The sequence below is a fragment of the Pipra filicauda genome, unplaced genomic scaffold, assembly GCF_003945595.2.
Source record: "Pipra filicauda isolate LSUMZ 115617 unplaced genomic scaffold, ASM394559v2 scaffold36_size6622888_pilon, whole genome shotgun sequence".
NCBI classification, from domain to species: Eukaryota; Metazoa; Chordata; class Aves; order Passeriformes; family Pipridae; genus Pipra; species Pipra filicauda.
Genome location: NW_024104498.1, coordinates 6,016,094 through 6,032,672, shown reverse-complemented (window position 1 = coordinate 6,032,672; position 16,579 = coordinate 6,016,094). Strand labels below are relative to the sequence as shown.

The 16,579-nt window shown below is 42.6% G+C and overlaps 1 protein-coding gene across 1 annotated transcript in view; it reads left to right on the top strand.

Moving 5' to 3' along the window:
* The window catches only part of TRABD2B (TraB domain containing 2B), a 276,515-nt gene that overhangs the window by 138,992 nt on the left and 120,944 nt on the right, over window positions 1-16,579 (top strand). Inside the window, exon 3 of the mRNA XM_027747253.2 lies at window positions 9,356-9,502. Within this exon, the coding sequence (XP_027603054.1) occupies window positions 9,356-9,502 (147 nt within the window). The remainder of the gene's footprint in view (window positions 1-9,355; window positions 9,503-16,579) is intronic.

Sequence of the window (16,579 nt, the reverse complement as noted above, 5' to 3'; positions counted from 1 at the left end):
GCAGGAATTGTTGCATTTATTTCTTGTTAAATTCCTGGCTCCATCTGTAGCTTTCCCTGCCTGTCCTCTTCAACAGAGACCTGGAAATGAGATTGGTGGTGGCAGCTCCTCCAGCGCAGCACGGGCTGGCCCCAGGGCTTGTGGGGAGGGTGGCAGCTCCATGTACCAGTCACAGCATGTGGATCCATCAGAATGTTTTAAGGGGTCATATTCAACCCAGGCTTCCCCACAGAGGGACCCTGCAGGCTGCCTCTGAGGAGTACAGTGGTGTAGCTCCAGCTCTACCCTCCCAAAAAGTGCCTGCTTGCCTTCTCAGTGAATTATGATTGATCACCTTTGGTGCCCTTTCCCAGGCTTTGATAAAGAAACGCCTCTGAGCAGTTGTTTGTAGTGGTTTTGTGGCCATCTGTTGTTACCCAGGGCTGTAATGTCACTGTCTATTCGTGCTGCCTTTCTGCTGGAAGAGGAGGTGGCCTAAGGCATGGGCTGCTGGCTCACAGGCTACCTCTGCACCCCAAAACCCTCTGGCTGTCAGTGGGAGGATCAGAATGTAATTTGGGGAGCACCAGCAGTGGCTCCAGCCCTTTGTGCTTTGATGGAGCAGCTCTGGGAGAGGGAACCTGCACATAGTGCACTGCCCATCACAGGTGCTTTACAAGGTCTGCATTATAACCCTGAGGCTGATCCTGAGGATAGAACTGTGAATTTCTAGGGGGAAAGAGGCTCTGTCCTGATGAGGCCACCCGGGGATCGCTGTGCCCTGTAACAGCTGGTACAGATGGGGCCCCACCATCTGTCCTGGCTGATGAGAGGGGTTTTCTCTGGGTGAGGAAGACCTGGAGAGAGCAGGCTGCCAGATCAAGCCCTGTCTTTATTATCAGACATTAGCACCCATGCTTGGCTACTGTTTCCCACAATGGCAAAAACATCTTGCATAATAAAATTAATTCAAACTTGAGATAATGCTAAGCTGAAAGAAAAACCAACAATCCACAATTGTTTATCCCTTATGAGTTCAGCTCCCTGCTTCCTCTTGAAGGCTTCCTTTTCTCACGTTGTTCCAAATCTTGACTTTTTAATTTTTTTTTCCCCTTTCCCTGCTGACCTCAGGAGGATGCAGTTCCCTTCAGGCTTAGGAAACATTCCCTTTTCTACAACTGTCAACTTAGTTGCACTCACATGGAGACTGGAAAACTGAGACAGTTGCTGCCCCAAAGTGTTTGTCCTTGGCCAGAGGTTGCAGCTCCACCTGGCTCACTGGAAATTGCTCCCCTTCCCGATGGGCTGTGATTTACTCTCCAGCATGCTGACACATATTGAAATTGGCACCTGCTTGTGCTGATACCCCAGGCTGGGAGTTGGAAATACAGGACATAAAGATAAATGTCCCCTTCAGCTGTTCTTGCTTCAGGAGCAGCAGTCTGGAAAGGGGCCGTGCTGGCATCGCGAGGTGTTAAGCTGGGATGTCTGAAGGAGTTAATCTGCTGCCTCACTGTAATATAATAGAAAGAAAAACATGCCTGTGGGGCTAGTCCATTTTACTGTGTAGCTTCAGCTGGTAATTAAAAAGCAACAGTTCAAAATTAAGCAGTAATATGAATAAACCCCAAATTAAATACACCCAGGACAGGTTGCACTTTTCAATGGGTGGATGCTTAGCATGTCATGAAACCAGACTTCTTAAAAATATTTCAGGCTGGATGCCTAAAGCCAGGAGTTCCCCAAACCGCCCCCAGAGCTGTGCTTTTTTCCATGAGGGTACCCCTTTCATTGCTGCTCACTCGTCACCAGGGCCGACCGGTACGCTCGGCTCGGGGCACGTTCCCACATTCCTTCTGTTACGGTGCACACAAAAAAGAAAAATTGAAACCCCAGAAGGGCCCAGTAACAATTTTACTCATGAGTCAAGAGCACAAATGTAGTTTCAGGTTCTTGGGAAGGATTTCATGTGCCCCCTTTGAAGGTGAAGATCCCGAAAGCGGGGACAATGTGCCCATTTAAGGTGGAGAAAAGTGATCGTGGGCACTGCCCTTTGGGCGTCCTGCCAGGCATCCATTTGGGGAATGCCATTGCTGAGCAAAGTAGCAGGCTGTGAGCTCCTCTGTGCACACATCAGGCAGATGGCTGCTCTTCAATAGAATGGTGCAACCAAGCACAGGGATAATTTTGAGGTGGAGGCATGGGGAGCAGGGAGGTGGGTGGGAAGGAGTGATAGCAGAAGAGGTATTTTGATCCACAACCTCCCCCAGCTGGCAGATTTCCAAAAGATGGGAAGTGTTGTCTGAGAAAAGTTCACCCTCTGCTCACCTCATTTCTTACGTGCTTTCCCAAAGTATCTGTTACCAGACACTTTTGGGGAGTGTTGGACTTATCTGGGATGACTGTTCTTGTTTCAATGACACCTTTGAGCAACGTGCTGCAGCCCTCGTGGCACTGCTCCCGGAGCACTGCTCTTCTCCAGAAACCTCCTCACAAACTTCCAGTGCCCACAGAGCTCTTGTGTTACACGGGAGGGGTGTCGAGGAGTGAGTTTCCCTGACATTGAGGCAGCATTTGGGTTTTGGAATATAGAGGTTTTCTCTTGACTAGCAAGTGGTGAGATACCCCCAGGACGGGAATGACTAAGTGGAACTGGAGGCCGAGCTGGACTTGCTGGGGTGGTGGCACAGGAAGAAACAGAGTGGGGACCCAGAGGTATGGAGGAGCCAGGCTGGTAGCCAAGCCCACCAAACAGGCAGCAGGGCCATGTCCAAGTGAACCTTTTTGTTGACAAGATCTAAGGCTGCAGTCCAGAGGTCTAACCAGTGTCACTTGGACCTGCAAGCCATCACTGCCGGGCAGGGGTGTTGGTTGCTGGAAACTGGTTGCACTTCATTGAAAAAACACTTGCAGAATTAAACTGCTCCAAGTGTAACTCATTTGGGGAAAATATTTAGCCTTTCAGACAGGTTTACTCATCAAAATTAATCTACTGAGCTCAGTAGAGCTGAGAAACTAGACTGATGCAGAAGTACTGGATGTGAGTAAATCCCACATACAAAATCTACACAAGCCCTACATTTAGAATGCAAATTTAACAGAAGTAATTCTGTCCCTTCCAATGTTTCAGTTTTGATTAAGTTGTAGATCCATCCTCCTGTTATTTATTAATTTGTTTCCCTCAGGTTGCATTTGGACATTGACCAAAGCAGAGAGTTATCCTACAGAGTCGCTGCTCACTTACACCCTGACTGGTTGGACATCAAGCTGAGTTACTGGCAAAAGAGACTATGCTGATGATGTGGTGAGGGCATTGAAACTAAAACATCCTTCCACCACAGTGTGGTGATTCACAGAAGGGGAAAGGATGGAAATTCCATATCAAAGCTCTTTTCTGCCCTCTCTTTCTTCTGCATTAATATGGACTCTGAGTGCCTTTAGAAAGTAAGAGAGTTCACTACCTTTAGAAGAAAAGTTTTCAGATCTTGTCCTCCTTCCAATAGTGTCTTTGCTTCAGCTGTTGCTGACTTCAGTTTATAAATTTAAGACTTTATTTGGGTTTTTTTTTTTGACCTATTTAAGGTGGGTGTGGTGTTTATGGTGGGTGTGTGGTTGAATATATATAGAGAGAGTATATGTTTTTAGAGTGTTTTCAAGGCAGAAATTAATTCCATGATCTTTGTTTGTTGTCTTAATGACCTTGTGCAAGAGAAGACTTGCATCTAAGACCACAAAGTAGCTATCTGGCCTGTTCTGTCAGGTAACCCACTAAAACCCTAAACAGCTGCTGTCCAGGCTCTGTCTGAACCATTTGCCTGCCCCAGCCCTGCAGAAGTCTGGAACTTGGTGCAGAAGCAATAGTGTAGTAGGGTCAGCCCAGGGAATGTGTGACAGCTGCCATGAACCAGGAGAGTCCTTCTCTGGTTTTGGGGTCTTGGGGCTGTGGGAATGGGGATGACATGCACAGTGCAGTGTTTTCTGTTTAGAAATTTCATGTTGTTTTTAAATGCCTTGATTCAGTCAAAACACAGTGAAAATAAAATTAAATAGAAATTACTTTTGCATGTGCAAGTTCATAATGGGAACTCTGCATAAAGAGAGTCAGAGGGCTGAAGTCAGGCTGCTGGAAATCAACTTCGGCAGGAGCTTTGGGCAGGTAGGGCTGAAGGCTGGAGTCCCAGTCTCCCTGCAGCTTTCCCAGAACCAAGAAAACCAGTCTTAGTCCCCAGGACTGCACATCAGTAGCGTGACTGCTCTGCCCTGGGCCATGTCCATGGTCACCATCAGGGATAAACCATAGGACGGGTGGTGGCTCGGGGTTTCTCCAAGCACCTTGGTCAGATTCAAACTGTTTTATTAAGCTGGGTAATTGGCAGTTTGAAAGGGAGGGGGGAAAAGCGAGGTCCTTAGGTCTCCCTGGTCAGTGCCAAGCCGCAGACTGTTAACTACTCCTGCCTTTCAGAAGCAATAACTGCGGGTTTGGGGAACATATGGAACTAACTAGCCAAAAGGCTTTTATGAGCAGCTTTAACAGGGGGCACGGTTTGTGAGTAGAAATTCCAGTGGATGAGTTAATAGTTTCACTTTCCTTAGCTGTCCCTTTATAGGAAAAACAACAACAAAGTCGGGCACGTTCCTCTCACAGCCCCGGCTGTACAATGTGCCGATGCATCCAGGATTTCATTTGGACACTGGGAGAGTCCTTTAGTAGTTCCCCCAGGACCTGTTTTTCCAAAGCTATTTCCTGATGCTGACCTCATTAGGTGAGTTTCACAGCTCACTAATTCCTAGCAACAGCGCAAGAGATTCAAGGAAAGGGGAAACCCATCTTCTGGAAACCAATGGAACTGAACAGATTTGGGCAAGCACTTTTATTGCATTTCATTAATCTGGAAAATCAGGGACTTGCATTTTTGGTTGTTTTTCTTTTTTTTTTCCCCAAGTCACTATTTTGACCTGAAACTGTATATTTGATTTTCTATTTGATTACAGATTAGGATAACTACAAAAGCAGAACCCCTGCAGAACTGTATATCTCAATATTTATGTTGCAGTTTGTTTTGAAGAGTAGGAGAGGGGGCATTTCTTTTCCAGAATTGCAATTTGGGCAGTGACAGGATGTAGTCACTCAAACACTTCCAGTAATGCTTATTTAGTATTTGCATTGTGGTGGCATGTGTCCAAAAGAGAGAGTAAAGAAAAACAATACATTGCCTGCTCAAGAGTTGACATCATAGCATGAAATTTAAGTACTCATTTTTGTGGTATTGTTATTAATCATGGGTCTGTGCAGGGGTCATCCTGTAACTCCAGCTACTGGAGTCCTGTGGATGCTAAGTTTGGCCTGAGAGTTTTCCTAGGGTTGCCTTTCATCGTCAAGTCTCTTAAATAGCAGACACACCAGAAGAACATAGGTCCAATTTGTCTTAAGTTTAACAAAAACCTTATTTCTTCTGTTTTAATTCCTGAATTTCTTATCTGTTTTATTAGCAATATATTTCATAGGAAGGTTTGGGATTGCTTAAGAACTTTATCTGCTAGTAACGTTTCCTTATCTTAATTTAATGCGGCCTATTAGGTGCTCCCACAAAGCTGTTTTCCCCTTGTGCCACTATTTGGGACCTTAGTCAGACAAAAGAGGTGGACTTGGCAACCTTTCCTCTTGGTTCCACAGGTAGACAGGTCCACCTGCCCGCAGCTGATATAAAAAGGAATGATGCTGTATTTGATGAGTGTGGAGAGGGAGAATACTGTTTGAGTGTCAAGGTAATCAGTACAGCTGTTAGTTAAGGTCTCAACAGTCCAGCCCCTTGTGCTTGTCATGGCCACAGACTGTGCAAAATATCTCCTGAAGCGTCTGGGCCAGTGGTTCCTGGTGCTGTGTAGGACTGGTGGGACCTGTCAGTGAAGCAGGACCCTTAGGTCTGCCCTAAGGGCTGAGCCGGTGTCTGCAAACACCCAAATAAAATCTGTGTTTTGGGTGAATGGCACCACTCAGATAAAAAGGTTGATCAGCCAAAACCAGTGGGGGCCAGAGGCAGACGTGCAAAAACGTCTTCAAAGCACACCAGGGTGAGGACCATAAACTGTGTGAATAAAAATGCACTTTCCCAGAGCCAAAGTCATAACTTCCCATCGCTTCCCAGAACAAATCCTGTCTGCTCTGTTTATTAGGTGGGACTGTGTATAGGCAGTCACTCTTAAGTGTGTTTATTTTGAAGTCATCACTTGTTCAGTAATCTCAGGCACCTCTGGGAGATTTAACTCAGATAGGGGTTTAGGCTGGAGGTCGTGGGGTCATTGATATTAAGATAGAGAGAAGGAAAGGAAACAGCGTTGTTTTTGTGGCATTATCTGAACAGTAAGGAAAAATAAATTCAGGTTTTAAGATGGCTTTAACCTGACTCTGAAGGAGGTGGTCTACAAATCCAGCCAACAAGCAGTGACTGTGACGAGACCCCGCTTCTCTTTAAATTTGTTTTGAGCTGTCCAACCTAAACCCATGGTGGTTATGGCTTGATTAAGCAAGACTTTTGTATAAATCTGTTTGTTACCGTTTTCCTTTAGCATATTCAAGTGTTTGAATTTCTGATTTTAACTTTCCTCCTGAAATAAAGCCTCTTGAGCTGTTTTTAGGGCAGTGGGTTGAACCCAGTGGTGGGCTCTGCCCCAGTGGCAGCAGCGTGCTGGATCACAGAATCACAGAATGTGCTGAGCTGGAAGGGACCCACAGGAATCATCGAGTCCCACTCCTGGCCCTGCACAGGACCATCCCCAAGCTGCTGTCCAGGATCACATCTAGGTCCCAAAGCTGCTCTGAGGCAGAGAGCAGGGGCATGAACATCCTGGCACTAACGAAATGTTGGGACCAGGTCATGGGGATCCATCTGCTGCTGTAAACTCCAAAGAACTCACTCTCTCTCATGTGGAGTCTTTGGTGTCTTATAAGGAGTGAACTCGTACTGTGGGCTTTTCTGCAGTCTGGCACTGATTTTTAAGGAACACACAGACAGTTTTCTTTAAGAAAACCCTGTGCAAATGTGACCAAAATCAACTAACAGGTTCCAAATTTATTAGGAGGAGACAGGCAGATCCAGAGCATTAATGCACAGGACTGGTTTCCCCAGGAAGCCAAAATAACAGATAAAAAAAATAAAAAAGGGAAAAAAAAGGCATTGGGAGTAAAGTAAGGATTTGTTTATTGCCATCTTGATATTTTATTATAAAACATACTGTCTTGCCCTCAGGGTTTGCTGGTGGTTTGTATATGTGTGTGTGCCTGTGTGTATACATATTTTCATATATAAAAATCCAGCAACATCCATTGTTTAAAAAATCAAAAATGAGAAGGATTTTGCTAAAAGCATTTTGGGAAAACCTCTGCTCTCATTTTTCCTGTCAATGTTTTTCTAAGCTTTTATTTTTATTAGTCAAAATGTTTAGAATCCCCAGGAAATCCTGGGATGAACCATTTCCTCTTCGAGCTGTAGCCCTTAGGGGAAAAAGAAGAAAGCTCAGATCCTTTCAAAGGTTAGAAATTTTTCAAACTGTATTTTTTGCATATTTTTTAAATTAGGGAAAAACCAAGTTAGGAAGATGCTTAACTTCAGGCTGTGGTCCTGGTTTATCTCTTTGTAGAAAAGCCTAAAGAGACCCTTAGATCTGGGCAAGGAAATCTTTTAGGCTTGGATCTTAATGGGGAACCGATTGCTGAATTGATGTATAACAGGTTCAGTTGAAAGACCATCTTTTTTTTTTTTTTTTTTAAAGTAAATTAAAAAATAACATTTGCTTTTCCTCGACCAGTTTTTGTATATTAGTTAGCATTTAACAGCTTTGTATTGAAGCTTTAGTGCCCTGAAGATACTTTATTATTCCTAATATTATTAACATAATTATTAATAATAATGTTAATTATTTTTTATATATGTGAGGCATATGCAGTCCAATTGACTGTTTACTTCACCTTCAGATAAAATTCAATGGGAGTCATAGTTTTAAACTAATAAGAACTTCCATCCTGCAAATAAAAATACGCATTGTTAATTTTCAACTCCTCTGGGGTTTACTTCTTGATGTGGGTAAGTTGCTAAACTTTAAGAAGGTAAGTAAGGATATGTGTCACAGACTGCAGCCTTGCTGGGCCAGCAGGAGCTCACCATGGCTTACTTTACCCAGATTTGGAGATGATGATTATTCTTTGGGAAGGACACTGCTGTTATAAAACATAAAAGCTAAAAAAATGGTAAAATGTGAGACTGAGGGACGCAGGAGTCTTTTCATGAAAAATGACACATCGATATAATTTGCCAGAAATCTGAATTTACTGTCACCACGTATAATTTTATTTTAGGAAAAGTGTGTTTATTTATATAATTTGTGACAAACTTTCTTAACTGCTGTTCTTCTGATTTATTCATCTACTTTTTATCAAGTTTTCTTGGGAGCTTCTTGGAAAGCTGAACATGAAAACCCAGACTTGGTGGTTCAGTGAATGGTATAAATTATTCCTACAGTCTGTCACAAAACTAAAAAGATTTGTGGTACTTCATGTGAAATTTAGTAGGGAGTTTTTTATTTGTTTGTTTGGGGGGGGGGAGTGTGGTGTTGTTGGGTTTTTTTAATATTTTTAGGTTTTTTATTTTTGGTTGATGCAAGGGGGAAAAAAAGCTAATCTTTAAGGATATTTATTTCTTTGGTTACCCAAACCTACACAGTAAAGAGTGCTTCTGTTTTTTTGGTTTTTTCAAATTTGGGATGGGGACATGGGACTAGTCTGCTGGGGCAGTGTTATAAATCTGTGTCTCTGCTCACTTTGCAGATGGGTGGGTGAAGGGGGAAAGACTAAAGGAGGGAGGCTAATAATGAATTTCCTGAAGTTTCTGCTACTCCAGGAATGCACAAAGTCCCAATACAACACCTGTAACTTCAGAAGTTCAGAAGATTTTGATTTTTATCAAAAACCTTTTAGCTGAGTTTGGGCTTTGGATTTAAGTTAGGGGACAGGAAGCAGTCAGAGGCAATAGAAGTTTCCTCATTTAGGGGCTGTTTCATTCCAATTGCTTTCATGTAGCCAATTAACCAACCCAGAAAGCCCAAGAATTCCCAGCAATATATATGTATTGTGAAGTTATACTCTATATGGAATATCAAGGGGTCTATAATATGGTCTTTTGCTATTAGGGGGCCTTGCATCTGAATGCTTTTCCATTTGGGAATGCCTGAAGACCAGCCCTTGTTACTGTGGGCCAGAATGGATCAAGTGAATAGACCTCAGGTGCAGGAGAGTTTTTCAAAGTTTGGTCCTTTAGGCTTTGCTGTTTTGATTCCTGCTATCTTTAACTTACTTTCTCCCTTTCTGTCTGCGTTTCTGCAGGTGCTGTTTGCTCTGAACCAAACTCTGCTCCAGCATGAAAGCCTTCGAGCAGGTAGTTTGCAGGCCCCATATACCACTGAAGATCTCATCAAGCACTACAACTGTGGAGACCTGAATGCTGTGATATTCAACCATGACACTTCTCAGGTGAGCAGAATTGTTCCAGACGGGCCAGATGATTGAGAACAAATCAGCTGCTTTTTTAGCAATATCCCAGCCAGCACTTTATACTCTGTCTCCTCTTCCCCCTCTTCCTTTTTGATGCCCTGTGTTTTCTTTCCACATGTGCCTCATTTGCTTGGTGAGAGTGAATTTCCATGGTTTTTCTTGGGCTCTGGGCAATCATAGAATGGTTCAGGTTCAAAAAGACCCCCAAGATCATCAAGACCAACCATTAACCCAGCACTGCCCATCCCACCACTGAACCATGTGCCCAAGTGCCACATCTACACGTCTTTTAAATACCTCCAGGGAGGGTGACTCCAACACAGCCCTGGGCAGCCTGTTCCAGTGCTTGACAACCCTTTTGGTGAACAAATTTTTCCTGCTATCCAATCTTAACCTCCCCTGGCACAGCTTGAGGCTGTTTCCTCTTGTCCTATTGCTTATTACTTGGAACAAGGAATGTACTGCCTGGAAGACTTCCCTAGGAATGTGCCTACAAAAAAAGGTAATTATAGATGTTTGGGGGCTGTTGAATGTAGACCCCTCATTAAGCGGGGGAGGGGGGAATCTTTGTAATATTTGAGCTTATATATGAAGAGGAAGTGGACATTACATTAATACTCTATAAAGTAAATAACTTCTCAAACATGTCATAATTCAATAATTTTGTATGTGTCTCAGGCAGCCCTTCAGTCTCCGTTTATCTTAGTTATCCAAAGCTATTAAAAACTCTCAATGGAGCAGAAATCTGCTTTCCAGACCAGTTTGATACTTCATGGCAAACTCTGAGATTCTCATTTAATACATAGATTCTTCTTTCTCCTTTCCTGTTAGTCCTGTGGTTGTAACTATTCCTGCAGTGTTGAGGCACAGCACAAATGATAAACACGGAATAAACAAGCAAGATGTGGTGTTATGTTTGCCATGGATGCGATGAAAGGAGTACTTGTAGGCAAACCCATGAAGACTGTCCTGGTGTGGGAATGTCCTGTGTTGCCTTTTAATCTCTACCAGTGTAATTTCTCCAGTGAGAAAGCCTTTGTCCCTGAGATTAGTTGTGGCCATTCACACCCGTTGCATGGACTCACAGACATCTGTGGTTTATTTTCACATTGTCCTATATCAGACCCGTGGGTTCAACTTGAGAGGAACAGCTTGCTTATCCCTCCAAATTATTGGATCAAATGTGGGTTTCAAAACAGTGTTAAAGACAGAAGAAGGAAGCCAACAACCAGTCAGAGTTCAAGCAATGGTGTTAGTCATGGTCCCAGAGTGCACGCAGTTGATAGAGATTATAACACTTACAGGCCATGGAAAATTAAGATCCCTCTATGTATACTGGTCCCTGCAGAACTCTAAATGTTGTGCAGCACTGTTGGGTACAGGGTTTTTGTGCTTGGTAGTGTTTTCATAAACCAGCTTTATACCATTTATTTTAACTGCGAGCAGAACAAAATAGAAAATTAAAACCTAAAATAAACTCCCTATTCAGGCCAAGTTTTGCCAGTTGGGGTGATTCCAAAGTTTGTTCTGTGTGGTTTGTTGCAAGGATGAAAGACTCTGTCTGCCATGGAGAGTTTTTGCCATTTGGTTACCAAATTAGATTAGCCTGGCTTAAATATTACACATGAAGCATCCCCCCTGGGATCTCTCTCTCTGGAGACATTAAATGTAGGCAGAGGAATTTATCATGTGCTGAGTCTATTGCAGGTCTCATGAGGTGACAATGAACGATTGGCCTACAAATGCAGAAAAACTATAAATATCCCAAGTGAGATGTATTGCCACTTAAAGTTCAGGGCAGGTACCCCTGCCAATCTTGTGAGACAAGAGTGCCACAGTATTTTTAGAAGATGTGTCCATTCTTTCATGATATCAAGGTGCTGCCCCAATTTTTTAGAGGTCTGAGAAGACCTTTGTTTTAATTAAGAACAGTGAAAGGGAAACACCTCTACTTTCCTGTGGTTATATTACATTCCTCATTCCTTTCCCTTTCTCTTTTTTTTAATTTTTTTTTTGTCCAGGCACCATTTTTCCCAATGTATAAATCCTTATTTAAACTTAGTAAAACTTTAAGGGGCTGAGCTTACTAAGTTAGACTATGACCCCAAAGTGGAGTAGGAAACATCTCTCTCTCTTCTACAGCCTTCCTCAAACACTTGATTCTCTTGTGACTTTTGTAATCCAGATGCTTATGTTGGAGTTTCTGGGCAGAGAGTCAAAATGATACCGAAGAGAAAGTATTCTAAGCTAAAGATAGGATAGGAGTATTTTCTGCTCTTTCTCCAGACTTTTTTCCCCTCAAAGAAGTCAGTTTCTTTCTCTGCTTTTGAAAAAGGTTCCCTAGAAGCAAAAATGTGTTGGATTAGATCAGTAGCTGTAACTTCTGTATTCTGACTGATGCTCTCACAAGGGAATTAAGGTCAGTATGTCCAGAAACATTAAAATACAAAAAAATCTGTTAGTGCAAAATTAGAAAATTATCCGTCTCCATGTGATATTTTTTCTTACCTGAGATGAAAAATTGCTTAATGACCTGAAACCTCGGTGAAGAAAAAGTAGGGCACAGAACAATTTATTGTGTTTTTTGCTCCCTAGATCTGATGTAAAAGTCTTTATTCAAACATAAACATTTGTGGTTTAGTTTTAAGGATACCTTGCACCAGTTACTTCCTGTGGTTGGTTTTGAGCTGTTCAGTTTTTAAGGACAGCACTGAAATAGCTGCTTCTGTGTTCTTTTGTATTCCTTTATTAAGAGGAAACTTGAAGATCCAAGGCGGAGATTTTTCTCCTTCAGCCTTTCCCAAAAATTATATCTGTGGTTTCTGGTTATTGTTTCTTATCTTCTGTCCTCAGCCATTCTCCTGACCTGAGGAGAGGCTCCTGTCCCAGGAGAAGATGATTTCTCCTCTCTCATCACCGATCTGGCATGTCAGAGACCTGCAGCTCCACTGCTAACTCTATACACAGTTTTCTTCAAGCCAGTTTCTACTGGCTCAACTATCCAGGTTTCATACTTGTTATTTGCCTCTCCCATTTAGGGTTAACAGCACAATCCAAGAGTCATACCTGACACTTCCAAAGCGTCTCTCATCTAGGGGAGCCTTACGGTTTGTGTTAGACTGTAGTGAGAGCCCACTGAAGTAATGGAGAATATTTTCATGCCTTCAGCAGGCTTTGTATCCATTCCAATGGGCCCAGACATCTTTGGATATCAAAATGAATAAATCAAGTTAGGCCAGTGATTAACCCAGTTTACAGGCCTTATGCTCACCTCAGCATAACAATCTTCTCATCGCCAGGAGACATAAGGTCTTGGCTTCATCTTACACAGCAGAGCAAGCTATGCAGTGGAATTGCTTAGTGTTCACCACAGCCTGCAGACAGATCTCAACCCCCTTCAGATGCTCAGGCATTGCTGTGCCTCCTTCTTCAAGCTGTGTCCATCAGAAACAACCAAGCTTTTTCTATACCTTACTAGAATGATTGTCACCCATATCTCAAGTTCCCTCTGCAGTTCAGAATGCCATGGATTCATGTGGGCATACAGCCTTTAGGTAGCGGGTGTTGCCTTCTGAAAAGCATATGATGATCTTGATAACATGACATTAGAAATCTACACACTAACCCCATGCCAGTATCAGCCTCCTTAAACTAAAGAAGAAAATGTTCAGTGCCTCACTTTGCAAGGTACTTGCTGTTTATAAATCTCCAGGTCGTGTTATGCAGCCCTTTAAAACTGTTATCATCCTGCATTTAAACATGTCCTGTAAGATTTAAGGTTCCTGGTAATTCTAATTACATCATTAACTTGCCCTGTTGTCATTTTGGATAAAATACGACTGGATTTCTGGCTCGCTTCTCAAATCAATGAAAACTATCTGTGGAATGCTCCAGCTTCAGTAACTGCAGAAACACACAGCTGAGACCATTAGGTAGAGTGTTGAATGACAAGCAGACCTAATTTGTCCAAGGAATGGAGTTTTATCTGGCGCAAAGGAAGATAAATCCATAAACTGAAGGCACAGCTATTGTAACGCAGCGCTTTGGAAGCATCTTATCATTTTCAGCTGTAACAAAGTGCAGGCGAACTGGCACAGCCTCTCGTTCTTCCAGGGAAAATGATTATGAGCTTTCCAGTGAAGCAAGTGTGGGCCTGTCCCAGGCATCAAGGGAGCCAGTCCCAGGAGTTTGCCATTCTGGGTCCAGGGGAAGGGTCAGTCACACTCCCAGGAGTGTTTGTTCCAAGGACACTGCTGGCAGTGCTGACGCTGACCGGGTGTTTGGTGACACTGTGCTCAGTGCTGCTTGTGCCCCGACAGTGAGCAGAGCCTGTCTCCCACCTTCTCCTCTCTGGGCTGTAGCACAGGATGCTGCTGCAGAGGTGTTGCTTTCCCATAGTTCAGAACAGCTCCTGGTCTGCTGTGGTGGGATCGTACTTTCTTTCCGCTTGCACCTGAATTACAGCTTCGTGTCTTGGTATATGCTGGGAGCGTTTGGAAGTGAAAAAACAGAAGTGCAGCCAAAATTTTCGGAGTCTAATTTTCATATTATGTCAGAACAAGATTCCAGATTGGAGCAATATTATATTTTGGCTTATGTGTTTCAGAAAATTGGTTACAGATCCAGACTGAGAGTTAAGTCTACTTGTTGATGTCAGTGCTGGGGAAAACACTGCAGAGATTATTTTTTTATTAATAATCTGGAACATGCCCAGATAATTTTCATGCTATGGGTTTTGAAAATAGGTTCTTCCTTGAAAATTTTCATTACATGTTTGCATGTGGAGTTGTCTTACCTTGGAAGTTTTTTCCTTCCTCTTTCCAGTTTCCATGAAAAAAGCAATGGGAGAGGAGAGAGAGTCAGAGAGAAATTGGAACAAGACATTTAAAGGCAAAGATTTTTCTTTCAGACTGCTGCATTATTAGAAAAGGAACATATTTACCTACAGAAAAGAGATGATTTACATTAAAAACGGTTAAGGATTGTTGACTACCTGTATTTATTAGTAAGGGAATAAACTATAAATGAGTATGAAAGAGTGATTGGTAAAACCATTTGGAGTTCAAGGTAGTAGCGTGCTGCTTTCTGTGCAATGCTGTATGTTTGCTGTAAGGCATTTGCTTTCCCTTTTTAAAGAGCTGGTTTATGAAGTGTTTCTTGGAAAGACTTGTTCAAGAGAAATGAAAAAGACTTGTTAGTTTTTTAAACAGTATTTTGTGAGTTGAATGTACAAGACGCTTTTTGTTTCTTAGTGTTTTATGTAAAAGATGAAGTTACTCCTCATTATGACAGGGAGGGGGAAAATGTGGGACAAGGGGGCACTTTGGTTGTCCTGGCTGATTTGGCAGGATTAGCACTAGAGATTATCGAAAAGAGTGTGTTCTTGGGTGCTCCTGGACACAACATTTCTTGGTCTGCACTGTTTTTGTGCATTACTGAGTAGGGAATGCCATAGATCAGGTATCTCCAGTGTAAACTGGTTGTGCTCTCTGGTGGTGACTTCAGACGTGGATCTTCACTCCTCTGGGAGAGCTGATTGCTGATAAACCCAAAGTCAAGGCTTATAGAGTTCCACCAGTTTAGATGCAAACAAAATTAGTTTAAAGGACAACTTGTCTCGACTTCACTGACTTAATCTGAATTATTCCTTAGTTTTCTCCTTACTGGCTCTTGTTTCGTTTCTAAATGCTTTCTTGAAGCTGTTCTCCATCTTTATGTCCAACACTAGACCTCTCAAACAACCCTACATTAAAAAAAATTAAAATTAGTTTTAAAGTCATCATCCAATTTGTTTTTCATATGTCAGCATAACTAGAAAGCTTCAGCTGGTTGGACTGGGAGTAGTCTGGAGTTTCTCTAGGACCAAACAGGAGGACATGGCAATCTTTGCACCACAAACCTTGTGGTGTCAGCTCCTGAGGTCTCGTGTCCAGACCAGCTGCTGTTGTGTTAATAACCAGATTTTTGCTCCTTGCAAAGTTACATGATATTTTGCAAATCGTGTATTTTGGATCAGACTTGCCTTGAGTTAAAAGAATATTGCAAGCTTCGCATATACATTCAGGCTTTTCCTAGAATCTTACTAAACAGGGATGGGAAGAAACTCACTGAAGAGCCCCGAACAATATATATCCAAGACAACCAAACCTGAGTTTGTGCCCGCTACTGGCCAGCTGTTCTCCCACTGTGTAACAGAAGACAAAATGAAAAATACCTTTGCAAAAAGAATTGCAATTTTTTAATAAACCAACCCCAAACCCAAACCTTCTGGCCCTGGTTTGTTTTTTTTTTTTTTTTTCTTCACTTTATTGCCCTGCTTTGCCCTTTGATCAGTATCTTGACTTGGGTGTCATGGCAATATAATAGGTGATGGTTTTAGTGTCAGAACAGAAAAAAAGTATTCTTTGTCAAAGGAAACAAAGCATTTGGAAGGGAAATAGAAAATCTTGAACTTTTCCATATGTTTGCAAGCTCATGAAAGCTGGCCTCAAAACAATCCCAGCAATGAAGGGGCTTTAAATGCAGCAGGAGTATCATTAGGTAGTTAAGATTTACCCTCCCCTTCCAAAACCCAAACCTTTATTTGCATACACTACAGGCTTGTCATCGTTACTCGATTAATGAACAGGTCCCTGTAATCTGGTCCTAAATATACACTGCATAGTTGGTGAGGCTTGCAGAAAGGGGGCCGGGATCATTGTTCTGACTGTGTTTTGTTAAGGCTTCTTTAATCAAAACATTCATTCAGATAGAGAGGCCGGCTGCATATTTTGGCATCACGACCAAGGGGAGCAGGGACAGGGTTGGGATGGAGAGGGAGGCCTTGTAGGAGGGGTTGGTGTTGCTTGCTTCTTCTTTTTTTCTTTTTCTTTCCTAAGTGCTTGGAAAACAACTGTTTAACTGGTGTGGAAAAACAAATAGAAAACATACATGGAGGTCATGACTTCCCAGGGATTTGTTGAAAGTCTTCTCTAACAGGGATAGAAGTCTCACCCCCCAGGCTGTGTGTGAGATGCACAGCCCATCCCTATGGCCTTTCTGCCTTTTTAAATTTCT